Below are 23078 nucleotides of genomic sequence, written 5' to 3' on the forward strand. Positions count from 1 at the left end.
GTACATGAGTGGCATTCTGTGCTCCTTGGCTACCTATGTAAGGCATGTCCAATAGGGAATTGCCATAGGGTATACTGTGCCTGCTTAAAAGTCTTCAGATGGGATGATGCCTCGGGCCTTCCTCTGACTCTCAGCAACACTGCTCACTGGACATGCAAGTCATTTCTCATGTACAGTAAAGAATCCACATCTCTACCAAGGCCACAGGATAATGTGGATGAGATGTAGCCCAGGGAAACATACTCATATCACCAGGCGAGGCTGGGTTGAATGAATATGTGGTAAGATGGATGACAGACAGACCACACTGGAATATAATTTTACAGACTAATGGAGTCAGGCTGACACAGGGTGGGATCATGACACTGAGCAGAGTACAGCGGCAGAAGGTCAAACATATAGGTAGCCAGTGATGTATGAATTATATATACAGAGACAGAGGGACAAACTGAATATCAGGCTGAGAAATCTACAAAGAAAGAATCCAATCTTGCCAGACAGGTACAGATAGTCAAGCCACGCCTCATTTCTCTTACCATTGGAGCAGCCCTTCAGACGGGCCCCTCTGACTGGTGCCCTCTGTAAGTCAGCCTTGACACGCGCCTTGAGGCCCACGTTCTCCTTCTGCATGGCATTAAGAGCATCACTCACTGAGTTCACTACCTTCACCATGTTGATCTGGCTGTCTGACAGCAGCTGCAAAACACACACAGTGGGAGAGAAAAATACACATTAACATTTATAAACAGTGTAATTGTACCAAACCTGTTGCTCACCAAACCTGTAGCTCAATAACTGCAAGCTGTACTTTGCACTATTTCCCAGTGTGCCAAAGGTTTTTACAACCTTTCAGACAGGCAGTGCTTTCCATTTATTTCTCTACAGTATAAAAATGATTAACTATCAGATGTGTGAAACTTTCTTAAGGTTAGAATCCTTAACATTCTCATCATATCAAACCCAATTTTTCACAATATTTATGTCTAGTATTTATTCGATTATTGACCTTAAATGCTGGTGCTCGAGTCAAAGAAAAGGCAAGAGCTCACACAGATACACATTTCATAACAGCTGGTCTCAGGAAACATATATGCATCAGTACAAGTATAAAAAAAGCTCCACATTTTCATCACTGCCAACCAACAAGGGCAATTCAAGTGTTGCATGTCTTCTTCAGCCGTATTTCTGATGGAGAAGCTGTTCAAAGTAAGTTTCTAGCCCCCGGTGATCAATAACCATATCATTTCCAACAGAACTCTGGAACTTGTATTAAGAGGTTCTTAGCGTTATCACCAGGAAGCACAGGTGTTACCAAATCAACCAGAACTGAAATCTTAAGGATTATGACTTTAAGATAAGCAACCCAAAACATTGTTTGCCTTCGATTTTAGTCAGAGTTACATCACATTCACAGAGTAATGCACCTGCAAAAAGTGTTTTCCATATTTTTACCAAATATGACTGTGTTTTGCTCACATACTTCTGCTTTTATGAAAAGAAGTATCTTATGTATCCACCATGATATAACTATGTTTAACCCTCATCCTATCAAAACATATTCAACATACAAGGACAGTCCTGCGGGACCCCAGTTGGTAGGATTAAGGTTAAGTTACTTGTTAACTGAATGCAAGTAAGCTCATTGTAAAGGAATTTAGCCTGGAGGGGGTTTGGAACCTCTTCTTGTGTTAGTTTGTTAATAATATATCTGTATCATAAGAGGAATATTATGTGGATTGATATGTCTGAATTTAATTAAATGTTAATAGCCTGTAGGTGCAGTGCTTTTCAGCAGTGCAACTCAGATGTCAGAGCATCCTTGAACACACCAGCAAGGACAGTTTCTCACAGTAGTCTCAGCTGCATGACCATGTGATGTCAATGTGACTTTGAAAAAATAAGTTGGGAGGGTAAAAAAGTGTATACATTTATGTATATATGTATTTTTATGAATACTGAAAATTAAACCTTGCTGGAAAGGAGGGTAAGTCTATCTAAAAAAGTTTTGGTATTCTTTGGAAAATGTGCTAATATATCTCAAACTCAATTTGTAGTTAATGGGCTAAAAACATACAGTATATAGCCACTGGTACAGTACAGTCCTTGAGGGACCTTTAGAAACACACAGGTGCATAGACTACCCTGCGTAGCAAAGACACCACATGGTACCCTATCCCATAATGCACCCTGGCGATTGCTGTGAAACACAAAGAGCCCTGTGGGATGGCTGGTGATGAATGTGTGTGCTAGGACTAGCAGAGAGCAGGGTAACCTCTCTGATCTGCTGTGGTCACTTCCTTACCTGCAGCCCTTTATGTGCTGTTCATTGCAGAAAGGTCGTTTTCACTATCGCCCTAGTTGGCTAACACCTATGCACAGCCAGGTGTTGGGCCCCATATGTACACACACACACACACACACTATACTTTTGGAGGTATGAGAAATGTTCTTGCTCTTCCTTATGCTCACTCCCCTTTTTTCATGCTCCTCCACCCTGTCTCTTTCTCATCCACATATAAAAATGGGCACTCACAAACACACACAAAGACCTGCAATGCATTAAAGTCATATATGCGGGGGTTCAGAGTCTTCTATCAAAGGTATGTCTGTGCAGCTATATTGAGGTGTTAAAACTGCATTAGACAGAAGCCCCAGTGGCCTTTCCCTGGCCTCAATAACTATGCAACACACCTCTGAGGCATAGCAAGCTGCACTGCAATCATATTACATGGGCACTGGGGTTTTAACCCACACATATATAAACAACACATTTATGTATGTGCCCACATGCAAGTACAAAGCAAACCACACACACACACGCATGCATACACTACAGAAAGGACCCACTGTGCTTAGCAGTTTGGAAGGATGAAGCAAAGAAACTGGGTTTTCTGCTTTGTGAGTGTATTATTGTTCAAGAAGACAGTTTTTTTGAGTATGTGTGGAGGGGTTTAAGATGTTTTACCAATATTTAATAAATACGTGTGTCCTTTCTCATGTGCAAATTTGACATTACTTTCAGTGTTGTAATTTTCAATAACATATACTGTTTGTTAGTGTGTTTGTGGGGAGAGACAAACTAAACAACCAGACAAACAAGCAGAGGAGTATCTGCTGCCTCAATTCTAATCCTTGACTGACACATCAATTAGGATCATGGCGTAATTAGCTATCATTAGACAGCCTTAACACAGGGAGCCGTGCATTTGTGAGTCAAGTTTTTTTTTTTTTTTTTTTTTTTTTTTAAAGATCTGTTGCAGACTCACAAAAGGGGTTGGATACAGGTTTTTTTTTTTTTTTATAAAAAGAGGTCCATCAATCTCAAGATGATCAGAATCAAGTTTGGTTGTTACTTAAATCCTATTCTGGCTTGATGTATATCTGATGTAACTGGATTAAAAATGATTTTGTTAAAACACACAACTAAGATGTGCTTTTTTTGGCCTTAATCAGACGTTCAATAAGGTAGAAACATGTTCCCCGTGGAGTAGAGTCACAGAGCAGAGAGGAGTTGAAAGGCCTGGAGCTGGCAAGTAAAAAAAAAAAAAAACATCTGCCTAATATGACATCTTCACCTCACAGACAGCAGCTGTCCAGCCAACTAGAGCCTGAAGAAGTAAATGGAAGAAGTGAGAGGTGCCATCAAAAAGTCGCCCTCTCTTTACTCTTGACTGGTGTAGCCCTTGCAAGTTGAAAATAATTCACACCCTGAAGCACATTTGTACTATTCCACGACTTCACTTATAAATCCAAGTAACCAATAGGTTTAAAATATAATGAGAAAAACTTCAAACTACTTTGCTGGACCCCTATACCAATGCTACCAGTGCTTTAAGATGGTACATATACACTATAATGATGCTTTGTGAACATTTATGCATTCTTGTTTCTTCAAAAAAATAACCCTTTACTTCACTGAAAGACTACCAAGGATGTGGTAGGAATTTTTTGTCTCTACAGTATAAAGTCACACATATAGTTAAATTCCTTTTCCCATTTGTCTAAGAGGCATCATATTATAGCTAAAACATTGAATCAATTAATCAATTAGGCTATCAAAAGAAAAAATAATCTACAACTGATTTAATGTTTCAGTCATTTTCAAGCAAAATGATCTTGTTCCAGCTCTGTTTTATATCATTGTAAATTCAGACATCTTTGGGTTTTCAGTTGGACAAAACTGCCGAATACTTCATCTTGGGAATAGTAATGGGCATTTTTTCACAATTTTCCTAAACTAAACAATTATTCGAGAAAATAACCAGCAGATTAATCGATAATAAGAAATATGAGAAAATAATCTTTTCTTGCAGCCCTACAGCCTATAAGAGCACAAGTTCCAGAAATAAATCCTGCCAGATGCTGAGTTGGAGAAAAATAAATTCACGAAGTTGATATCCGATGTCCACAGGGTACAGTTAAGCCGACTGTTAACCTCATCCTTTGTTATTGTATTGCACTTTGCCAGCCATGTAGCTCCCAGCCACCTCTCTGCTGACATCCACACATCCTGCAAAACTCCACTTCTTTTTTCATCTTTTGACAGCCGTGATTCAGATACACATCTTCATTTGACTCTACCTCTTCCTCAAGAATATCTGGGTGGCTAATTGTTTTCCCTGTGTGTTGTTTCTCTGAAGCTACAGTTCAATGGTCTTTTTCAAAGAAACACGGGCCATTTTGAACTAAAAATCCATTCTGGATTAACAGGACAAAGACTCCTCAATTTCTCCATTTAAGGTTCTCCCCACCCTAGAAGTTGTTTGACAGATAATACAATTCCAGCTGTACTTCAATGAGATAGTTAGTCCAACCTCTGCCTTGACAGAGTTCCTTGACATAAGGAGCCTCTGAAGCAAAGAAACAATGAATAAAAGATTAACCCCCGATGATGGACAGAAACTTCACACATAAAGGGAATGTTTTTTATAGCAAATCGGATTCATATCATACAGAGGGTCTCTGATCTTTGATCAGGCTTTTGATATTGTGCATGTGTGGTTTAGTGTGGAGGTTGGGGGCAAAGAGTCCAGCTCTGAAATTAAATCATTATTAATGAAATAAAGTGGTGGGAATGCCCTTTAATGTTTATGTGCACTTTTTGGCCAAATGTGTGCACTTGAGCCATAGTCCCTCATCAACATGGATTTCAGTTTTGTCTTTTTATTTCACAGTTTTGACATGTATGCAATTGTACCACCTCATCATTTTCCCAGGAGATTATTAAAATAAACATAATATTAATGTCTTGTAGTTTTTATTTTTCTTTTGCTGTGAAACATTCGTAAGCTCTAAAGGATATAGTTCAGGCTTACTGCATTTTTCTGTAATTAGAAGATAACATGTTTAGGCTATTTTTAAGCACCTTTGTAGCACCTAAAAATTGCTGTATTAACTATTTACATTTTCATTATTCAGTATTGTTCTAATGGTTTGAACCCTCCAACACACTGATATTCTCTATTCTTCTGAATTGGTGAGCTGTATCTTTGAAGTTCTGCATTTGCTTAATTGAATTAGGTTTCCTTGTTTAATGTGACTTTTATCATTATTCACTCTTATTTAGGTTTTGAAGTTACTTGTATCCCATCCCTAGCTGAAATGCTGCAACAACTTACTTTTCCAAGTCCTCAAAGGACTTCGTGTTGAGCAGAATGAACATCTTGAGGCAATATGGTTTTCTATTCTACAGCAGCAGAGGTTTGTCCCTAGATCCTTAGCAGAGGTTGTGGGTGTCACTTGTCCAAAACATTAATATTCCACAGGCACATAATTCAGTTTAAACTGTGACCTGTGGTTCAAGGAAATCAGTATGTCATGCTCTTCCTTGCAGCCTTTACCTCCTTGCAGTCTTTTTGCAGTTAGACATTGTGGGAAAACTGAATGTCAAGTCAGTTGAACTACTTTTTATGTCAGTTGGACTTCTGCTATGGAGAATCTAGCCCTTCCGTTTTGAGTGCAGGTCATAAAACTTCCATGCTTACCCCAGCTAGTAGGCTTTATACATGGTTGCCAACATTGATAATGAACAGGGCTGCCAGTGCTGGTCAGAGCTAAAAAATACATTAACAACTTTTAATGGAATTCATACCACTGACGAAAGATCAAAAGACCATGAGAAAGATAAAACTGTAACACCACAGTAATGTGAGGATGCTAAAGTGGAAGTACTTTGGATTTTGTGTTGAAAATTGTGCTTGAATTTACATAAACTATTATCCTGAGCTCATGCTCCTAGAGCAACACAGTTCTGTTACTGTCAGCAAAGCAAATAGCACACACACATTCTAATGTCTCATAGACATACAACTATGTCAATAAGACAAGGAACATGTGAAGAGTTATTGCTTTGTAAGGTGGTGTCAGAACAATAATGTCTGTGTTTTTGTTTTAGTTATCTTTAGTTGGTTCGATTGGTTTGGCTTGGTGTGTGTATCTGTGTGGGTGGTAATTCCTTCATTGGAAAAAGTGTTGCTTTTATTTAACACAGCTACTCTTCAAATATAAATGGCTTTTCTGAAAATATCAATCATGACAGAATCATTACACAGAGACAACATTAATGAAGGTACTGAATGACATCTGCTGATTCAGGATTTTTTTTTTTTATCTGTACATCTGGTATATCTAGTACAGTCCTCGCTCAGTTCAGGTTGCATCTAGAAATCATCGGCTATGCTGTTGCCATTGGCATTTACAATAGTGCTGATGTAATATTAATATGCTGCCATTTAGATATGAATGTTTGAATTGTTATATATTGTGTACAGAAAAACTGACAACAACATGGACTCAAGAAAACAGAAATTGACAATGCATCAAGTAAATATTATATATTTCGGATTCCGAGTTGAGGATGGATGTGGGAAAAAAAGAGTTTTGAGCAAACACTAGCAACAGGCTGCACCTTGTCCATCACTCTGAAACCTAACCATCAGTTAAATGTATTGTTATATTCCTATATTATACTGGACTTTTCCATCAGAGTGATTCATCTGAATGCAAATGTGTGTGCTTAAGTGTACCTTTCCATTTGAGCCCGCAAGCAGTCACTGTGAAAAATGAATATGTCATTTTGTGAAAAATCAAAACACATTGGTCCTAAACCCACTGCAATCAGATTCTCCTGCTTATCTCCTTGGGGGCATTTTGAAGGTTTTCTCTATATGGCAGAGTGAAACTGTTCTTCAGGGGGCTGCGGTGCACACTGAGCCATTACTAACACTGGCACAGTCAGCTCTGTGTCATCGTATAAATCAGAAGTCCTGGCCACAGGTGGCCCATAGATCACAGAGTCACACCATGGTGTCAGGCAGCAACAGCGGATGTGCACACCACATGCCTTGCCTCCAAAGAGGAAATCAATCACCTGGAGTGTCTGGACTGCCAGCACCACCTCCACTTAGCCTCAGTGCCCACTGCACCATGCCACCTATACACCACATTAACACCAGTAAAATGGACAGTCCCTCTTTCTGCTTCCACTGAGCTACCAATCAGCACCCATGGTTTCTTTGCCTACAGAAGCAGAGCAGACCAATCCAGTGAGTGAACTCTAAACAATGTTGAACGCTGAGCTAAAGAGGTCTGGCATAAAGAAAAGATGGGCAGAAGTGGAATGCATTCTGTTGTTTGAGCTGTATGGCTGGCAGCTATGAAATCTTTTTAATAAAGAAAAGAGAGACTGATCCTGATGGGCCAAAATTAAAAGAGCATGTAGTGTGATGATTTTCTACACACATTTAGGAGATGTATTCTCAATAAATCAATATGGACAGTGTGAAACTAAAGGGGGTCTAATTATATTTTTGCCCACTGTGGATACTGTCTTACACATCTAGGGAAACATTATGCTATCTTATTGAATTAATGTGCAAGTTGTTCTGTTTCTTAACATGATGGGCATTTCTTCCCCTGTGACCTCATCTTCAAACACCAGACTGAATAAGTTATACTCAGTGGAACATGAACCCTATTTGCACTTCGATCTAGATGTTACTGGGCTTGTAACTGTCTAAAAAGAAATGGTGGTGTTGGCATTGGATTAGTGAATGATGATGTCTTGATTTTGCAGTCAGGAAAAGGAAGGGACTAAGTAAGACCAACTGACAGAAAACCCTCTAGTCCAATGAGCTGTCACACATCTTGAGGTGGTTTCACAATCAATACATATTGATAGGTGTTTCACAATCCAGTACTCAAACGCCTCTGTACAGTACTTAGAGTCATGACTTCAGCAGTGACTATTGCACACTGGATTCAGTTAATCTGTTTTTACTGCTCAACCAATCATCCTCATGTTCAGCCATAAAAAAACAAAGAGAAACCCTTTTGCATAGTTTTTCTTCACAAAATACGTATTTATGCCAAAATGATCTTGATGTTCTTAGAACATGACTTTTTCTTTCTTTCTCTAAGTAGGTACATTGACACAAGCACTGTACTCAAGTATAATTTTGAAGTACTTGTTCTTTACTTGAGTGTTTCCATTTCATCCGTCTTTATACTTCTGCTTCACTACAATTCAGAGAGCGATATTGTACTTTTTATTTCACTACATTTATCTGATGACTTTAGCAACTAGTAACTTTGAATACCTGGAACCTTCTCCATTCTCCCATAGGTGTTCAATTAATTCACAAAATTTTCATTCTAATCAAACCATTCAATCCCCCCCTCGTGCCCTGTATGAAAGCCCAGGCATTTGTCATGCTTCTCTGGTCATTTATACAGGTTTTTCCTTTAATTTGTCACCCATCTGTAGGTTTACAGTGTTTAACTACTGTTGAAATTAGAATAAAATTAATTCCTTGTTAGACAGTTGTAATTTCATGATAATAATTTATGATGCATTTACATTCTATTACATGTTAATATTTTTTTTTTTTACAAGCTGGAAGGATATACAGCTGGAATGTCATTTTCAATGTCTTTTTTGTGTTATAGTGTGCCTCAGTTTCCACTCTGACCTGGGTGGTGTATTCTCTATGACCTTACAATTCCATTGGGTGTCCATTATGTCTCTGTTTGTGTGTGTGTGTGTGTGTGTGTGTGTGTGTGTGTGTGTGTGTGTGTGTGTGTGTGAGTGAGAGAGTGTGTCTATGTGTCTGTTTCTTACCTGTATGAGGCGTCCCTGCTCCGTCTGCAGTGTGTTAAGGTCTTGCCCCAGGCTGCCTTGCCCTCTGCGTAAGGATTCATAGTCCATTTTCAGTTGCCCCGCGTGGGCTGACAGCTTGGCCACCTCCTCAGCCAGACTGACAAGAAGAGCCCGATCCTGGCCTTTCACTGACTTCAGGTCAGAGTCGTGGTCAGTTAGCGAGTGGAGCAGTGATGTCTGTACACCCTCCAGGCGCAAAAAGTTACTGTTGTAGTCAGGACAGTTGGGGTCGATGAAGATGTTGATGCGAGAGCCATCGCCTCTCTCAACAGTGACCAAAGCATTGGCTTCATCCTGATTGGTAGAGATGTGGGGTAGGCCATCAGACATGGGTGGGGCCTGGTAGTGATTCATAAAAAGGATGGTGCCAGTTACAGTGACAGCAAGCAGTACAGCCACGAAGAGCAGGATAGTGCAAAGCAGGTAGCTGCAGCTCATCCTCTGTAGGTAGGAAGGAGAGCGGGGAGGGGGGAAATAAGGAATAAAGGGAGGAAGGAAGATAAAAAAGTAGGTGTTACATCACAGTTGCTAGAACACCACAAAACTACAGCAAAACACCTGCCTTATTCAAAAAGAAATGACTTTCATCCATCACTGGGGATATTGTGAATGCCAGATGCTCTGTACTCAGCGATGTAACCATATTCCCATCTGTCAAAATGTAGTTTTGAATGATTTATGTAGCAACATAATGTAGATTTTTTTCAACTGCGAGTCCTCTTGAAGATCAACATTCTCTGAAATTAAGGAAAACCCAGACTATTTCTCTCCAAACACCCAGTAGGGTGATGATTGACAAATAACACTGAACCCACTTGAGTCCAGCTCAAGATGTCACACACAGGAAGCAGAACAGTATATGGAAACACAGTTTTGGTATCCTGATCTTAAGACTTCCTTTCATACTTACACAGTCATATTCTGTATATAAGTATACCCCATACTCATATCCCTATCCATGTAAGATATTAAGATAAGGTCCCCTTAGGTTAACAACCATGTAAGAGCCATGAGGATACCAAGATAATAATAGTAGTACACATTGCCATGCATATACAGTATATCCATTAATCTGACTGGTAGTGGTGCAGTAGAGGGAAGTGCTGAGACACTTCTGGGAAACACATAGTCAAGGCACAAATGTTCTGTCTTTCCGTTTCTGAGACAGGAAGGAAAACAATAAAAACCAGAAACAACTGTAGCCAGGAAGAGAAAGTAAGACAAAAGTGACTCACATAGCCAATAGAATGTAAATGAATGAACAGAGAGTAGGATCCTCTTAGAGGAAAAAGGCAGACCTCTACCAGTAACATAGTCTCCATTAACTGACTATAAAAGGCCTGTATGTTGGCCCTTTATGATCCTGCTCTATTCTTTCCACTCAGGTCAAGAGAACTAGCAATGGATAGGAGAGAGCAATTTAGGCCACCTATGCATGATTAAAAATGCCTAGCTCCCCCATATCTTCCTCCAAATGAATCAGCAACTGATCTCTTAGTGATTTTTTTTTTTTTACACTGGAGGATGATCTATCTGTGAGAATATGTGGGCAGGTGTGTGTGTGTAAGTGTGTGTTGTGGTCTGTTTGTATGTACTGTATGTGGACGTGTGAGTGAGTGCAAGCTCATTAATATGTAAATTGGCTGCACAAGCACAGCGAGACACACTAATAGACAGCTAATGATCTGCTTTACGAGAGAGGTTTATGGTTTCTTTAATGTGAAGAAAATCAATTGTGTTGTCCAGGAAATACTCCTATCCACTGTGTTTACCCACAGTCTTTGAGTAGAAGAAATAAAAACTCCCCCGACAACTTGTCCATGTGGGGGCCGAAATGTGGGCTCTGTGTAAAACAAGTGTGCATACAACCTGCAACCCACGTAGTGTTGGTCTGTTGACACAAAACGGAACCTCTTTGATGTCTAAGGATGATTTCTCACATGGGCCTCAATTGTAGTCCTCTTTTGTCCAATCATGAGACCAAGTAAATGCACACAAAAGGAGTTCATGTGGGGCCTGAGGATGGTTTTCTTGCATGGGCCCCATTTGTACCCCCATGGCTTCATTCACAACCCACATGTGCAAATATATGGGGCTTGGAGCCATTGGACAACTATTGTTGGACCTGGTGAGTCCTTGCTGGATGCCTATGTTTCTTTGCTTCACAAAAAAAACATTTTTGTGGTTGTGACAAGAAAACCAACATGGACTTAGTGAAAAAGACAATAAAAAAGCTTTAAATGTATCTGGGTAACATCTGAAAAATAAAGCTGTTTGACCTATCTTCACAAAAGCAAAAAGAATACATTATTCTTTTATGCTGGAGAGGAACAAAACCACTTTTCAGAGGGTGATTGGAAAATTGCTCCTTTCATTACATACTGCATTTTGTTGATTTTTTTTTACTTTTCCTGAAATATAAAAAGCCTGTTGGTAGAATCAAGTAAGTCAATTGAATTAAATTCATTTTTAATGATTATTGTTTTTCTGCAGGAGCCAACTTTACTGTGGCCACTGTTTTCTGCACACCGCTGACATGAATGGAAGTACTGTCACTGCAAACTGCCCCAAGGTTCTATTTGTCCAAATGGGTTAGGAGCTACGGTATGTATACATGAATGCAGCACACACACACACACACACACACACACACACACACAACATACATACTTCACACAGACAACACAATATACAATAGCCTCACTTTATTTCCGATGCATATGCACATGCATGCACACATACCCATATAATCTGCACACAATTCTTTCTACTAGATACTTCCAACTGACAGGAAAGCACATGCATACATTGCACATGAAAAAAATGGAGCAGAAAGCTTTGTCAGAACGTTACCACTTCTTCGTTTTTTTTCCACCCAAATACATCATCACAGAAAAGAGCTCCGGGGGAGTATTGCCACACGTAACATTTTTTTTGTCTCCTTGCTCTAGCTCAACATGTAGACCCTGACTGCACTATGAAATCTCTCTTTGCATGTCAAAGAGTTTTTTTGTTCTTTTTTCCCCCTGTGTGTTAGAGTGCAGGTGCAGCTGAGTGATTGTGACTGTGACTAGGGTTGGCTGTGTGTGTGTATGTATGTGTGTGTGTGGCAGGATGTCTGTGCTGTACATAATGTATATAATGGCCTCACACTGCAGAATGGCTGCAATGTAACATTAGAACAGTTTCACTGAGCTCTATCGCCAGCAGGCGACATCAGTGGAAGCCATCATTGGCACTGCACTAAATATTCATTGCTAGCATACTGATTGTTAACTTAACGTGGAGGAGATATACGATGGCCCCCGTTATGCTGACAGTGAGACACACAGGTAGCTGACAGACATCTATACACTGAGAAATACATGTACAGGAGCAGTGCAATTTTGTAACGAAATTTTCTGAAATAAATAAATTGTGACAAGCACATAATGATGTCCCCAGATGTTAACCTTTTAAACCATGAAGTAGTTTCTGATAGATTAAGGTACAGTTTGAGATTTGTACCAATAATAGTTCAGCCTGAACTAAAGATAACAAAAGTCAGTTGAGGTAGCATATTGATCATGGCACCTGGGTGGCGCAGGAGAAAAAGCTTTCTAATGCTTTTGGTTTTAGGTACATTTTTCTGTCTTGGGATACAAAATTGTACTTGTCAAGGGACAACTGACTTTCAAGAAAAGGTACCATAATGCAACTGGCCCAGTGACAAGCTGGGTACAATTATTTTCTATTTTTTTCTGAGGTCAGACTGACATGAATTGAAAGATGAAAAAGTCAGCATGACAGTGAGGAGTGGAGATTTAGCTGTTGCCTCATTTGGTCCATAAAATTAAAACACAACTGCAACTTGCTTCATATCCTGACTGAATAGACAATCTCTCAACTCAACTCAAGAGTCGTAGTAGGGTAATGACACTGCAAGCAGCCTCTTAACACTTTTTTTTTGTAAATGAGACTCTCAATCTCTCAGCAGGAGCCTACTCTGTAATTAGTAGCTGACTTTCAGATCCTCTCGTGTCCCAACTCATGCCCCACCACAGGATTTGAGAGGACGGCAGGGGAATTCTGATGGAAACATAGAAAATGAGAGGCAGAGAATGAGAAAATTCCTCTCTATGAAAATGATGTTGTCCTCCCACGCAGAAGCATTAGCAGACAGTTCTTGGACGAGAGGCTTTGTCTGCTCATTAGATAAGCAGAAAACCAGCAGGAGTCTTGCAAGTTCTCTCTCTCTTACTCACTTTCTCCTTCTCAAACACACATATACACACATATATGCTGACACAGATGTATACACAGGAAGAATTTTACATTGATGCTACCCAACTACCATCCCAACATCTCAAAATGCTGAATTGGCACACATATGCATAGCAAACCTAATGCACAAACTCACAGTTTTAAAAAGAGGATTTTCACCTACTCCTCTACCATTTCATTCACCTGCAGCTTGAATAACACTTTCAAATCAGTATTCAATGCATATCTTCTTCACAAATTCTGGCACGCTATTGAGATCCTTTTCCTGGTGCAGCCATGATCACTGTGCTCAATTCAAAGAATCTGCAGGGCCTAATCCCATCTAATTCTTGTGTGCTTGGGTACTTGAGCTAAGGTTGTGCCATCTCTGCAGATCGGTGGCAAAATGTGACGTGTAATATGAACTAATCCTTCACACTGCCATCACCACAGCAGTGAGAAAGCGGATTGTGATTGTCATTGATACCTAATCCCCTCCACAGGTGAGTAAGTCACTATGTGTCCCTGCTTTTATTTACTGGAAGGAAAGGAGTGGAATTCTGTCTTGTTCAGCATTTAGAGTTTGCAGTTTGACAGTAGTATCAGGAAAAACTAATTCAAATTTAGAGCTGAAACAATTCACTTGATTAATCCATTAGATGATCGACAGAAAATTAATCAGCAACAATTTGTATAATAGTTTAATCGTTTTAGTATTTTTTGGGGCAAAAAATTGCAAAAATCAGCTTCCAGCTTCTTAAATGTGAATATTTTTGCTCATTTTCTCTGTCTTTTATTATAGTGAATTAAATATATAATAATAATAATAATGTCAGTCAGACCAAACTGCAAAACGAATAAATAATAAAAACAGTATGACACATTAATTACAATAAGGCCCCTAATGTAGATATGATGAATTATGCAAGGTTGATATAATCCATGAAACAAAACCATGTGTTGGTGTGTGCGTGCATGCATATTGCATGCAGTACGTTGTGGTGACAGGGCCTTACCTTGGCCGGGGTCTCCCTGGCAGTTTCTGAGTCTGACCAGCGATGTTTGAGCTGGGAGGAGCTGGGCACACACTCACAGAACGTCTGCATGGGACAAACAGACAGGACCACCAGTGTTGGCGTTTGTTCAAGTCACATGTGCAATGAAGCATGCAAGCACATGCGCACAAACACACACACACACACACGCAGGGAGCACAAATACAGACAAAGAGGCTAAGGTGTTGGGTCTGTAAATAACTGAAAAATCAAAGCACTGGACACAGCACATTTTCTAAGCCAAACTCTCAAATCTCATATAAAATCATTGTTAAGAGATTAATGTTGTTGGCACTGATAAACTACATCCACCTACACACATAACTGCACACTGACATAGACAGATCTGAACAGGCACATGTACATCTCAAAGGTATCTCTGAATTCAATAGTTTATGACAGGCTCAATGCGTCTTCCATAAGATGGCTTTGCAGGATTCTCAGTAGACATACTTTCCTCCTACTCCAAATATAAGAAAGAAAAAACAAAACAAATGAAGAATAGCATTTCATTGAATATGAGTGGGTACAGAGTGTGTGTAGCAAGCATTCACATATGCAGGTGAATGTGGGTGCTTGTATACAATATCTGAGCATTATGTGCTTTAGTATATGTGACTCTTTGTGCTTGTATGTGAAATTGTTTGGGAGTAGTTCTAGCTGCTGCACAGATAAAAGCGGAGTAATTATGAAAGTGGGGGCTTTCTAACTGCTCCAGGAGAGCACGTTGTTCCGTGACCTTAAACACTACTGCTCCCACTGTGGAATTGCTCAATTAGCCCGGGACAACAACACCAACACAAAAGCACACACACGTGGGCACACATGCACACACAACTGCCTACTTAAGAACGGATGCTGCAAGCGTTAGCAATTAATTTATCAGAATGTGCTCTTTATCCCAGCATGGTGTCATACTGTAAGCCTGTGTGTATATTAATGTAGGTAATGCAAAAAATGCTATATACATTTGTTATGACACTGTCTGTTTTAATACCATCAGCAAAAGTGACTTTAACCAAATGTTTAACATTTTAACAATCAATTGTCTACACTCACATCCAGTTTACATAGAGCAACTTTAGCATTCATTTGAATATGTATATATGTCTACCCAATGAAATATAAGTTTAATATTAACTCTCCTTTTACCTCTGTTTTGGTCTCTAACAGAGCTTGAGGAAAAACTATTACCTGCTAATTGGTCAGCTTCCTTTACCCAATCATCCACTTTTGTCTGACTGCCATTTGTTGCTGGCAGGTAGTGTAAAATTAGTTAAACAGAGCTTTTTATTTTTGTATGTGGAAACAGCTGCCTACGGGGGCTAATGAGACCAGCTCAGATGCAGCCACAAAGTAACTGCATGGGCCTAAAAAAAAAAAAAACGTGTTTAAAGATGCTTAAAAGCTCCTTGGAGCTGTAGTTTTGGGTGATAATTCTCTCTGATTTCAGCGGGTATGAGCGAACCCTTACACACTGGAGTAATTGGATTCACTGTTAATATCCAAAATATGGCAGGCTTAAGGGTGTGTGTGTGTGTGTGTGTGTGTGTGTGTGTGTGTGTGTGTGTGTGTGTGTGTGTGTGTGTGTGTGTGTGTGTGTACGGGCCAGGCAAGCAGTGGCTGTCTTTGTGTAGATTTTGTCATTTGAGTGAATTGCTGTGTATGCAGCTCACACAGTCATTGTTATGATGGCTGACCAATAGTCCACCCCTTCTCTTCCAATGTATAAGACAGCAAGAGAGGGGGAAAAAAGAAGGCAGCAAGGGAGAAAAAAGTAAAGGGGGGCGGGGGGAGAAAGAGATGGAGGGAGATTTGGGAGAGGTGTGTTGAATTCTAATGAGCAGCCTTAGGGTCAGCGATAGAAATCTATGTCTGTTCTGCCTAAAACATTGCAGCTGTCTGCAGTACACAGAGGAGCTACAGAGCTACCATTACTAAATAAACACAGACTCCACAGTGATGCGGCTAAACAAACTAACAAGTCAGCTACACAGTAAAGTAAACTGGAATGAATTTCTATGTCGAAAAACCCCACTAACAGAAATAGGTGCGTGCATTTCATGCTGTTGCACAAGTTCACAGGTGTGCGTGCACACCAGTACAGATATGGACACCAAGGTCTACTCCTGCTTTGTTGCAAGCAAGCCAAGAGATAGAAAAACATACACACACCCTCCCATATGAACACATGCACACGGAACAAAGGTTGTGTGTTACAGCTGCAACCCACTCAGATCCCTGACACAGTCTTCCCATTACACAGAGCAGCACGTATCAGAGCTTTAGTTTGTTCATCCCTGTGCCTGCTAATGCTCACATTGGGGTTCTTTGCTGCCTGTGCACACAAACATACACGCACACACTCACAGTGACATGCCAGTATCTGTGGGGCTTCTTGCTGGCAGTGGTCCCGGTGTGGGCATGACTGCTTGGCAGTGTTTGTCTAGTCCTAATCTGACTCCACAAGCTCCACCAGCGGAGAGGATTTACACTTAATAGAATATTTGGGCTTTTTATTGGTTGGACCTTACACGCAGAATCCTATCTGATGAGCCACGTCTTAGAAGACAGGAAGGGCTCAGACTTATCCTGGGTGTGACTGGGTGTGTACGTGCCCTTTTTTTGAATGAGTGTACCTACGTGTTTGCATGAGTGCATGCGAGGATATAAGTCCTCAAGGCAAGAATCCCAGCACTATCTAAGAATATTTGGATTGTTTGAATGTGTTGTTCCTGGAATATATTTCCTCACTTTGCTGAATACCTTTATGTGTGTGTGTGTGACAGGGACTTTAGCAAGGTGTGTTTAAACCTACAGCTTACTAAGCCGATGGAGTGGAAGAGGCTTTGCATATATTCACTTGTGGGCTTACTGATCATTTAACAGGACTTGCAGACTGCTAAATGAGGGGACTAAGGCTGTCAGAATGACGGAAAAATGAGTAAAAAAAGGGGGAGCAGGTAGCAGAGTATACAGCAAATGGACATTGTGTCATATTGTGAAGTGTTACAAATAAGAAATTATCTTGTTAAGCGTGTGTCACCAGTAGACATTTCTATGTCTAAATGCCAAAAAGGGTTAACACTGAATGGATGAATTAATGAATGGATGGATGAATAGTGCTGTGACAGCTGTCCTGACAGAATAAATGCTGAGACTTTACCGCTCACCATTAGAAATGAAGAAGCCATTCAGATAAAAGATGCATGGACATCTTTAAATTCACAAGTCACTGGAGGCTTTATCTTACATTGTGTTGTAATTAGTCAACACAGACATGTTGATGACTTATTTTCTGAACCCATGAGGTGCTTTCTCTGAAAAAACAACAATAAATGAAATCTTTGCTTGTTCTCCTGAAAAATCCTGTTTGAAATGCATTCATATAAGACAGTACTTGGAGAACTTCAATCAAGACTAAAAAGCAAATAAAGATAGGACTTGTTGGAAGTGGGTGTTAATGCAAATGTTTGAATTTCATAATTAAAATCTTTTTGGGGGGGGCTTTTTCTCTGGTACATTATTCATGAACTAATGAACCACAATATAATGACTCCTAAGCTACTCTAATAAATCCTAAACTAATGACGCATCCCCAATAAAAAGTCAGTTCCTGCTTGTAAGTTGACTCTGATGATGTGCTACTTCACTTGAGGGGACTAAAAATAGTAACTTATATCAACTGTATGTAATCAGGAAGTAATTATGAGTAATTGGTCATGTGCTATTTAGCAGGTGATAGTTTAACTTGGAATGGTTCATTGACGAGATAGTCAGTATGCCGATTCACAGATATTCATAAACGAAATCAAGGAACTCATTAGATACTGCATCATTAACATAATGCTGTTATCAAGTAACTTGTCATTATCTACAATAGTCCTTAACTCAGAGTTATTTAATAGCTACTTATTTAGCTATTTATTGATTAGCAATTAGTCCCTAATGTGTTTCTTACTTGATAATTACTCAATATTTTGTGTAATTTATTAGTTACACTTTACAGTTAAACTTTAAGTTTCTGTTGAACCATTTTGTCAAGGTTTTATATATAAAACTACATTGCAGAGGAGCACTTTTATAGTGACAGTTTTATAGTAGAGGTTGGGTGATGAAAAAGATGCATACGTTGGGTTTATGCCTCAAACTCATTCTAGTGGGCACTGTTCTTGTTGTTCAGACAACAGCAGCACAAACACACAACACAAGAACAGTATGCCAGGGGTTACAGACACGAAAATATAGATAGATTTTGAGCATCAACCAGTCCGTCAACCATTTTTCCGAATTAATCATCAGCTGTCCGGTCCACTAAATGGTAAAGAATGCTGATACGACATTCCGACCACTGACATAGCAGACCCGGTGGTCCCTGTTAACATTTCTGTCGTTTAGCTATGATCACAATATTTCTTCAGCCTTTACCAAAAAAAAAAAAAGGCAAAACACACATATTAACATATTAATGTAACTTGCAGCAGATGTGTTTTTTCTGCATAATACACTCATAATACAGACATTAAGGACCATGCAGTTTGGACAAACAAGTATTATAACCATCACCACCAAATGAAATAAGCAAATAAAGTGGCAAACAGAAGCTTGTTGCATGGACTGCTAAATATGATGAGAGCAGTGTTTACTTTGCCAGCATCTATATTCTGTTCTGCAGACCACAGAGATTTGGGTCTGGTTATTTTAGAGGACACTGCCATTGTGGATGTGACAAGCAGTATAGCAGCTCTTACAGACTTCAAAGGGACTATTCCCTCTACAGCCGATGGCTGATGACAGTGGTGGGCACTTTTTTTGGACTACTTGGTCAGTGGCACATAAATAATGGTAATACAAGGTACCAGGATGGACACTGCTGTGATTTTGTAACAAAAATAAGTACATGAGGTGATATGAGACATCCAATAATGGCAGTTCCATCACTATTCTATTCTTCATGCCTTCTGTCTAAATTCTATGTATGCTTTCAGTTGCTTTTTCGCTATATATAGTGAATAATTACGGAGCTTTCCTCATGTTTCTGTGAGGCTGTTTTGTCAGTTTCTACATTCAGAGGATTTCTTCTCGTTTGCTGATTGGTTGCATCTGCTCAGAGATTAGGTATTTAAGAGGTGTAAACAAAATATTCTTTCAGCACACCTTACCAAGACTGCCCCCTGGCCAAAATATGACAAACAAACACATCTAAGCACACCACAATTGGAACAGACAGTTAAGAGACCTACATTGGAGTGAGCTGATGCTTACCTACTCTTCTACAACGTTCTGTGTTCATGTTAAATAATCTAAAATCCAAGAAGATATATACAGGAAGTTATATTTGAAGCGTTCACTTGAGTTTTCCTAAATTTTTTTTAAATTTTTTTTGTCAAGGGAATATCAATCAAACTGGTGTTGATTTATTCATTTTATGAATAGCTTTCATCTGTTTCTGCAAATGAACTCTTCATTTGCGTTATGACCTCAGTTCTATTATATAGCTGAAGGAAAATGGATTTTGTTTTCTCCATTTTTTTTACCATATCTTTATATGAATCTGAATGTCTTCTGTGCGCAGTGTCCTCAAATACAACCAAAATTGTGTAAATATCACAAAACACAATCAACTGCATCAGCTAGAACAGATTTATGCAAACACTGAGAGGAATGCTCTTCACCTTCAAAATAAGACAGCATGGAGAGAAAGAGGAGGGAGGAGAGGCCTGCGGGAGACCAGGGAGATGAGTTCAATCCTAAGAGACAAATCACCCGCTCTACCCTCCACTGCTTGTCCTTGGAGCTCACACTGCAATCGGCCACACACAGGGAGCGAGTCTGTCACCCACTGTCCCTGAGGCACGCGCACACACTGGAATGCAGAAACATATCACCGCAGCCGCTATTATAAAGCACACAATCACTGTGAGGTCAGAATGGCTGCTTTGTGAGCATGAAGTGAAACGGCAAGATTGAAAGAGGACTTTCAATTTCACAAGGGTGTTATGGCATATATTGTTACCCCTCTTCTCTCAGGACACAGATGATCTGAGACTGCTCTTGCTTGTGTTCCCTTATCTACAAATGTTATTTAATTATAGCTTAAATATGGCAGTGTTTAAAGACTCAGCCCCCCTACCATACTAAATTTATTTGAAGTCATTTTGACTTTTATTTAACTTAACTTTAACTTTATTTTCATTTTCTAATTGCCTTTTCCCCAGCTTCTTGTCCTGCTGTTTTTGGCTATCTGAAGACACAGGATCTCTCTTTTAATTTCCTGTTCCTTACCATTTCTTATCCCATTTTTTAATTACTCCAACCATTTTTTGTGTCAGCCTAAGTCAGGAACTGTTGCTGCTTTGTCCTTGTATGGCCCATTGAGTCAGTGAATGGGATATTTGGCTATACAACTAAACTTGACTTGTCTTGACTTAAAATTAAACTTTCATGTGCAAGATGGAGGCCCGGTAAAGAGGATTTGAGTATGACTGCAGAAAATGCCAAAAGACTCAGTCACATCAGCACACACACATACAAATCCGGCAGACATGTATTTTAATAGGGGTTTATAAATGCAAAAGCAGCACTTCTGTGACAGTAAAAACATTCTTACTGCACTGCGAGGGTCTTTAAGAACCAAATGGCTACCTTGCTGAACACACACAAACACAGAGCTATCTTTGTTAAGGGAACTCACTCATTCTTGCATGGAAAGGCAAGGAAGTAATTATGATGCTGTTCGCTTTACCTTTGTCAGGAATAATCAAAATGATTCTCATGAAGGATGCCTCACATTTTAACTTCACAAGCTTACATCTCTTTCTACCTCCTTCCCAGTCCCCACTTCAATTTCTCTTTTCAAAATTGCAGGCCACTTACAGTCCTGATTGCAGTTGCAAGCACAGTTAAGTGCACCAGCACAATCACGCAAGCACAAGATCCACACATACCTAGACACACAAACACATTCACACACCTTTACACGCACACGCAGACACGCCATTAAAAGACAAGATGGATCTCCGCCCCACAGCCTTGCTATTTTAATAACGGTGTGACAAGAAGGCAGACACTTCCTCTAACAGGCAGAAATGAAGAGTCGTGTCTCCTTAATGTATACATTTGCATACATTGCTATGTGCAAACCATATAGGCGGTCATAAATAATACATGCATGTTATGGATGTTGGTGTCTACACTTCATGGAACACCTTGCAGAATGACTTATCGTTTTAGCTCAGGTACCACATCAGGGTGGCCTTATGTGTGTGCACACCTGTGTCTCTATCTGTCTCTCTCTTTGTGTCCATCTATCTCTTTTTGTATGTCTATGTCTGTGACTGTGTTTGTACGTAGGGGATACGCTACATCTTGTCAGTTTGACCTTGGCAAAAAGATCAGATTTTGATGCTTATGTTGCAAGACAAATGTGGTGTTTGCTCCTTTACTCACACTGTTTGTGGATGTGTGTGTGTGTGTGTGTGTGTAGAGAGAGAGAGAGAGAGAGAGAGAGAGAGAGAGAGAGAGAGAGAGAGAGAGTTTGAGTGTGTGTGCAGTGCTTCATTTATTTGAAAAACTGCAAGCATTTGTATCAGTGTGTGTGTGTGCACGTGTGTGGCACTGCGTGACTAAAGGATGTGTTGGCTGAGTGCTATCGGGTGGTAAGTGCTGCGTGTTCACTCTTTCCCGGAGGGGAGGTCGTGCTGCAGTGGATATTGGTCTTCTAAGGTCATGGGCTTCTATATGAACTCAACTTTCTTATCTTACACCCAAGTTGTGATATCACAAACAAAAAAACAAAACAGTTCCCTTAGCCTATCAGGTGCCTCCGTATGCTTTATATGCTGAGAAAAATGGAGCATGAAATAGGAGTAGAAAAAAAAGAAAGAAATAACATTAAAAAATTGTACTTTAGCAAGGTTCTGTTCATTAAGGTCAATGGGACGCCATTTTTTCCTTAAGTCCTAAACTTGACTTTCTATCATTAAAAGTGAATATGACATTATTGTTTCTGACTGGACCCTCGTTAACAGTTACGAAGGTACCCAGCATGCCAACGGTGTAGTGCTACTACTGGTAGTGGCACTACTTGTAAATACAAAAGCAATTTTCTCAAAAAGGCCTTCACTATAATGGAAGCATTCTAAATTCCTGTGCAAAACAACCCTTCAGAAGCAATGGTCAATGAGTGCAACACATTCTGTAGAATGGGGGTATCCGCACATTGTGAAGGGGCCTCTTAATGCAGTGTGTGGGGGTTTGATCACTGCCTTTTCAAGAGGTGGAATCTGCAACACGGAAATGTTTTTGAAATTGTGTTACACTGAACTGCACACTGAAAATGAGTCACAGCATGAGTAAATGTTAGTTTTGAAATTATGAAAAGAAAAGGCTGACAAGTGTAAAAGACAACATCCCTCAGATAATATCTGTATGTAGTGTAGTCATGCCCTAGTAAATGGTTAAAAAAAAGTAAGTAAGCAAGTAAATAAATAAAGGAAAGTTGCAAGCACCTATGAGTGAGAAAACTAGTACCAGACAGATACATATAAAGGTGTATTTTTGGTGTAGAATGTATTTCACAGTCTTATATTTTCTTTTCAGTTTACAAGAACTGACAATAAACT

At 39.7% G+C, this 23078-nt stretch overlaps 1 protein-coding gene across 2 annotated transcripts in view; it reads right to left on the reverse strand.

Moving 5' to 3' along the window:
• The window catches only part of fibcd1b (fibrinogen C domain containing 1b), a 95006-nt gene that overhangs the window by 54885 nt on the left and 17043 nt on the right, over nucleotides 1-23078 (reverse strand). Inside the window, exons 2-4 of one of the 2 annotated variants that reach the window (XM_051411725.1) lie at nucleotides 14416-14499; nucleotides 9119-9598; nucleotides 537-696 (exon numbers count right to left, since the gene is read on the reverse strand). In XM_051411725.1, the coding sequence (XP_051267685.1) occupies nucleotides 537-696; nucleotides 9119-9598; nucleotides 14416-14499 (724 nt within the window). The remainder of the gene's footprint in view (nucleotides 1-536; nucleotides 697-9118; nucleotides 9599-14415; nucleotides 14500-23078) is intronic. The other variant, XM_051411726.1, reaches the window with a different exon arrangement.

Source organism: Dicentrarchus labrax, unplaced genomic scaffold (genome assembly GCF_905237075.1).
Source record: "Dicentrarchus labrax unplaced genomic scaffold, dlabrax2021, whole genome shotgun sequence".
NCBI lineage: Eukaryota > Metazoa > Chordata > Actinopteri > Moronidae > Dicentrarchus > Dicentrarchus labrax.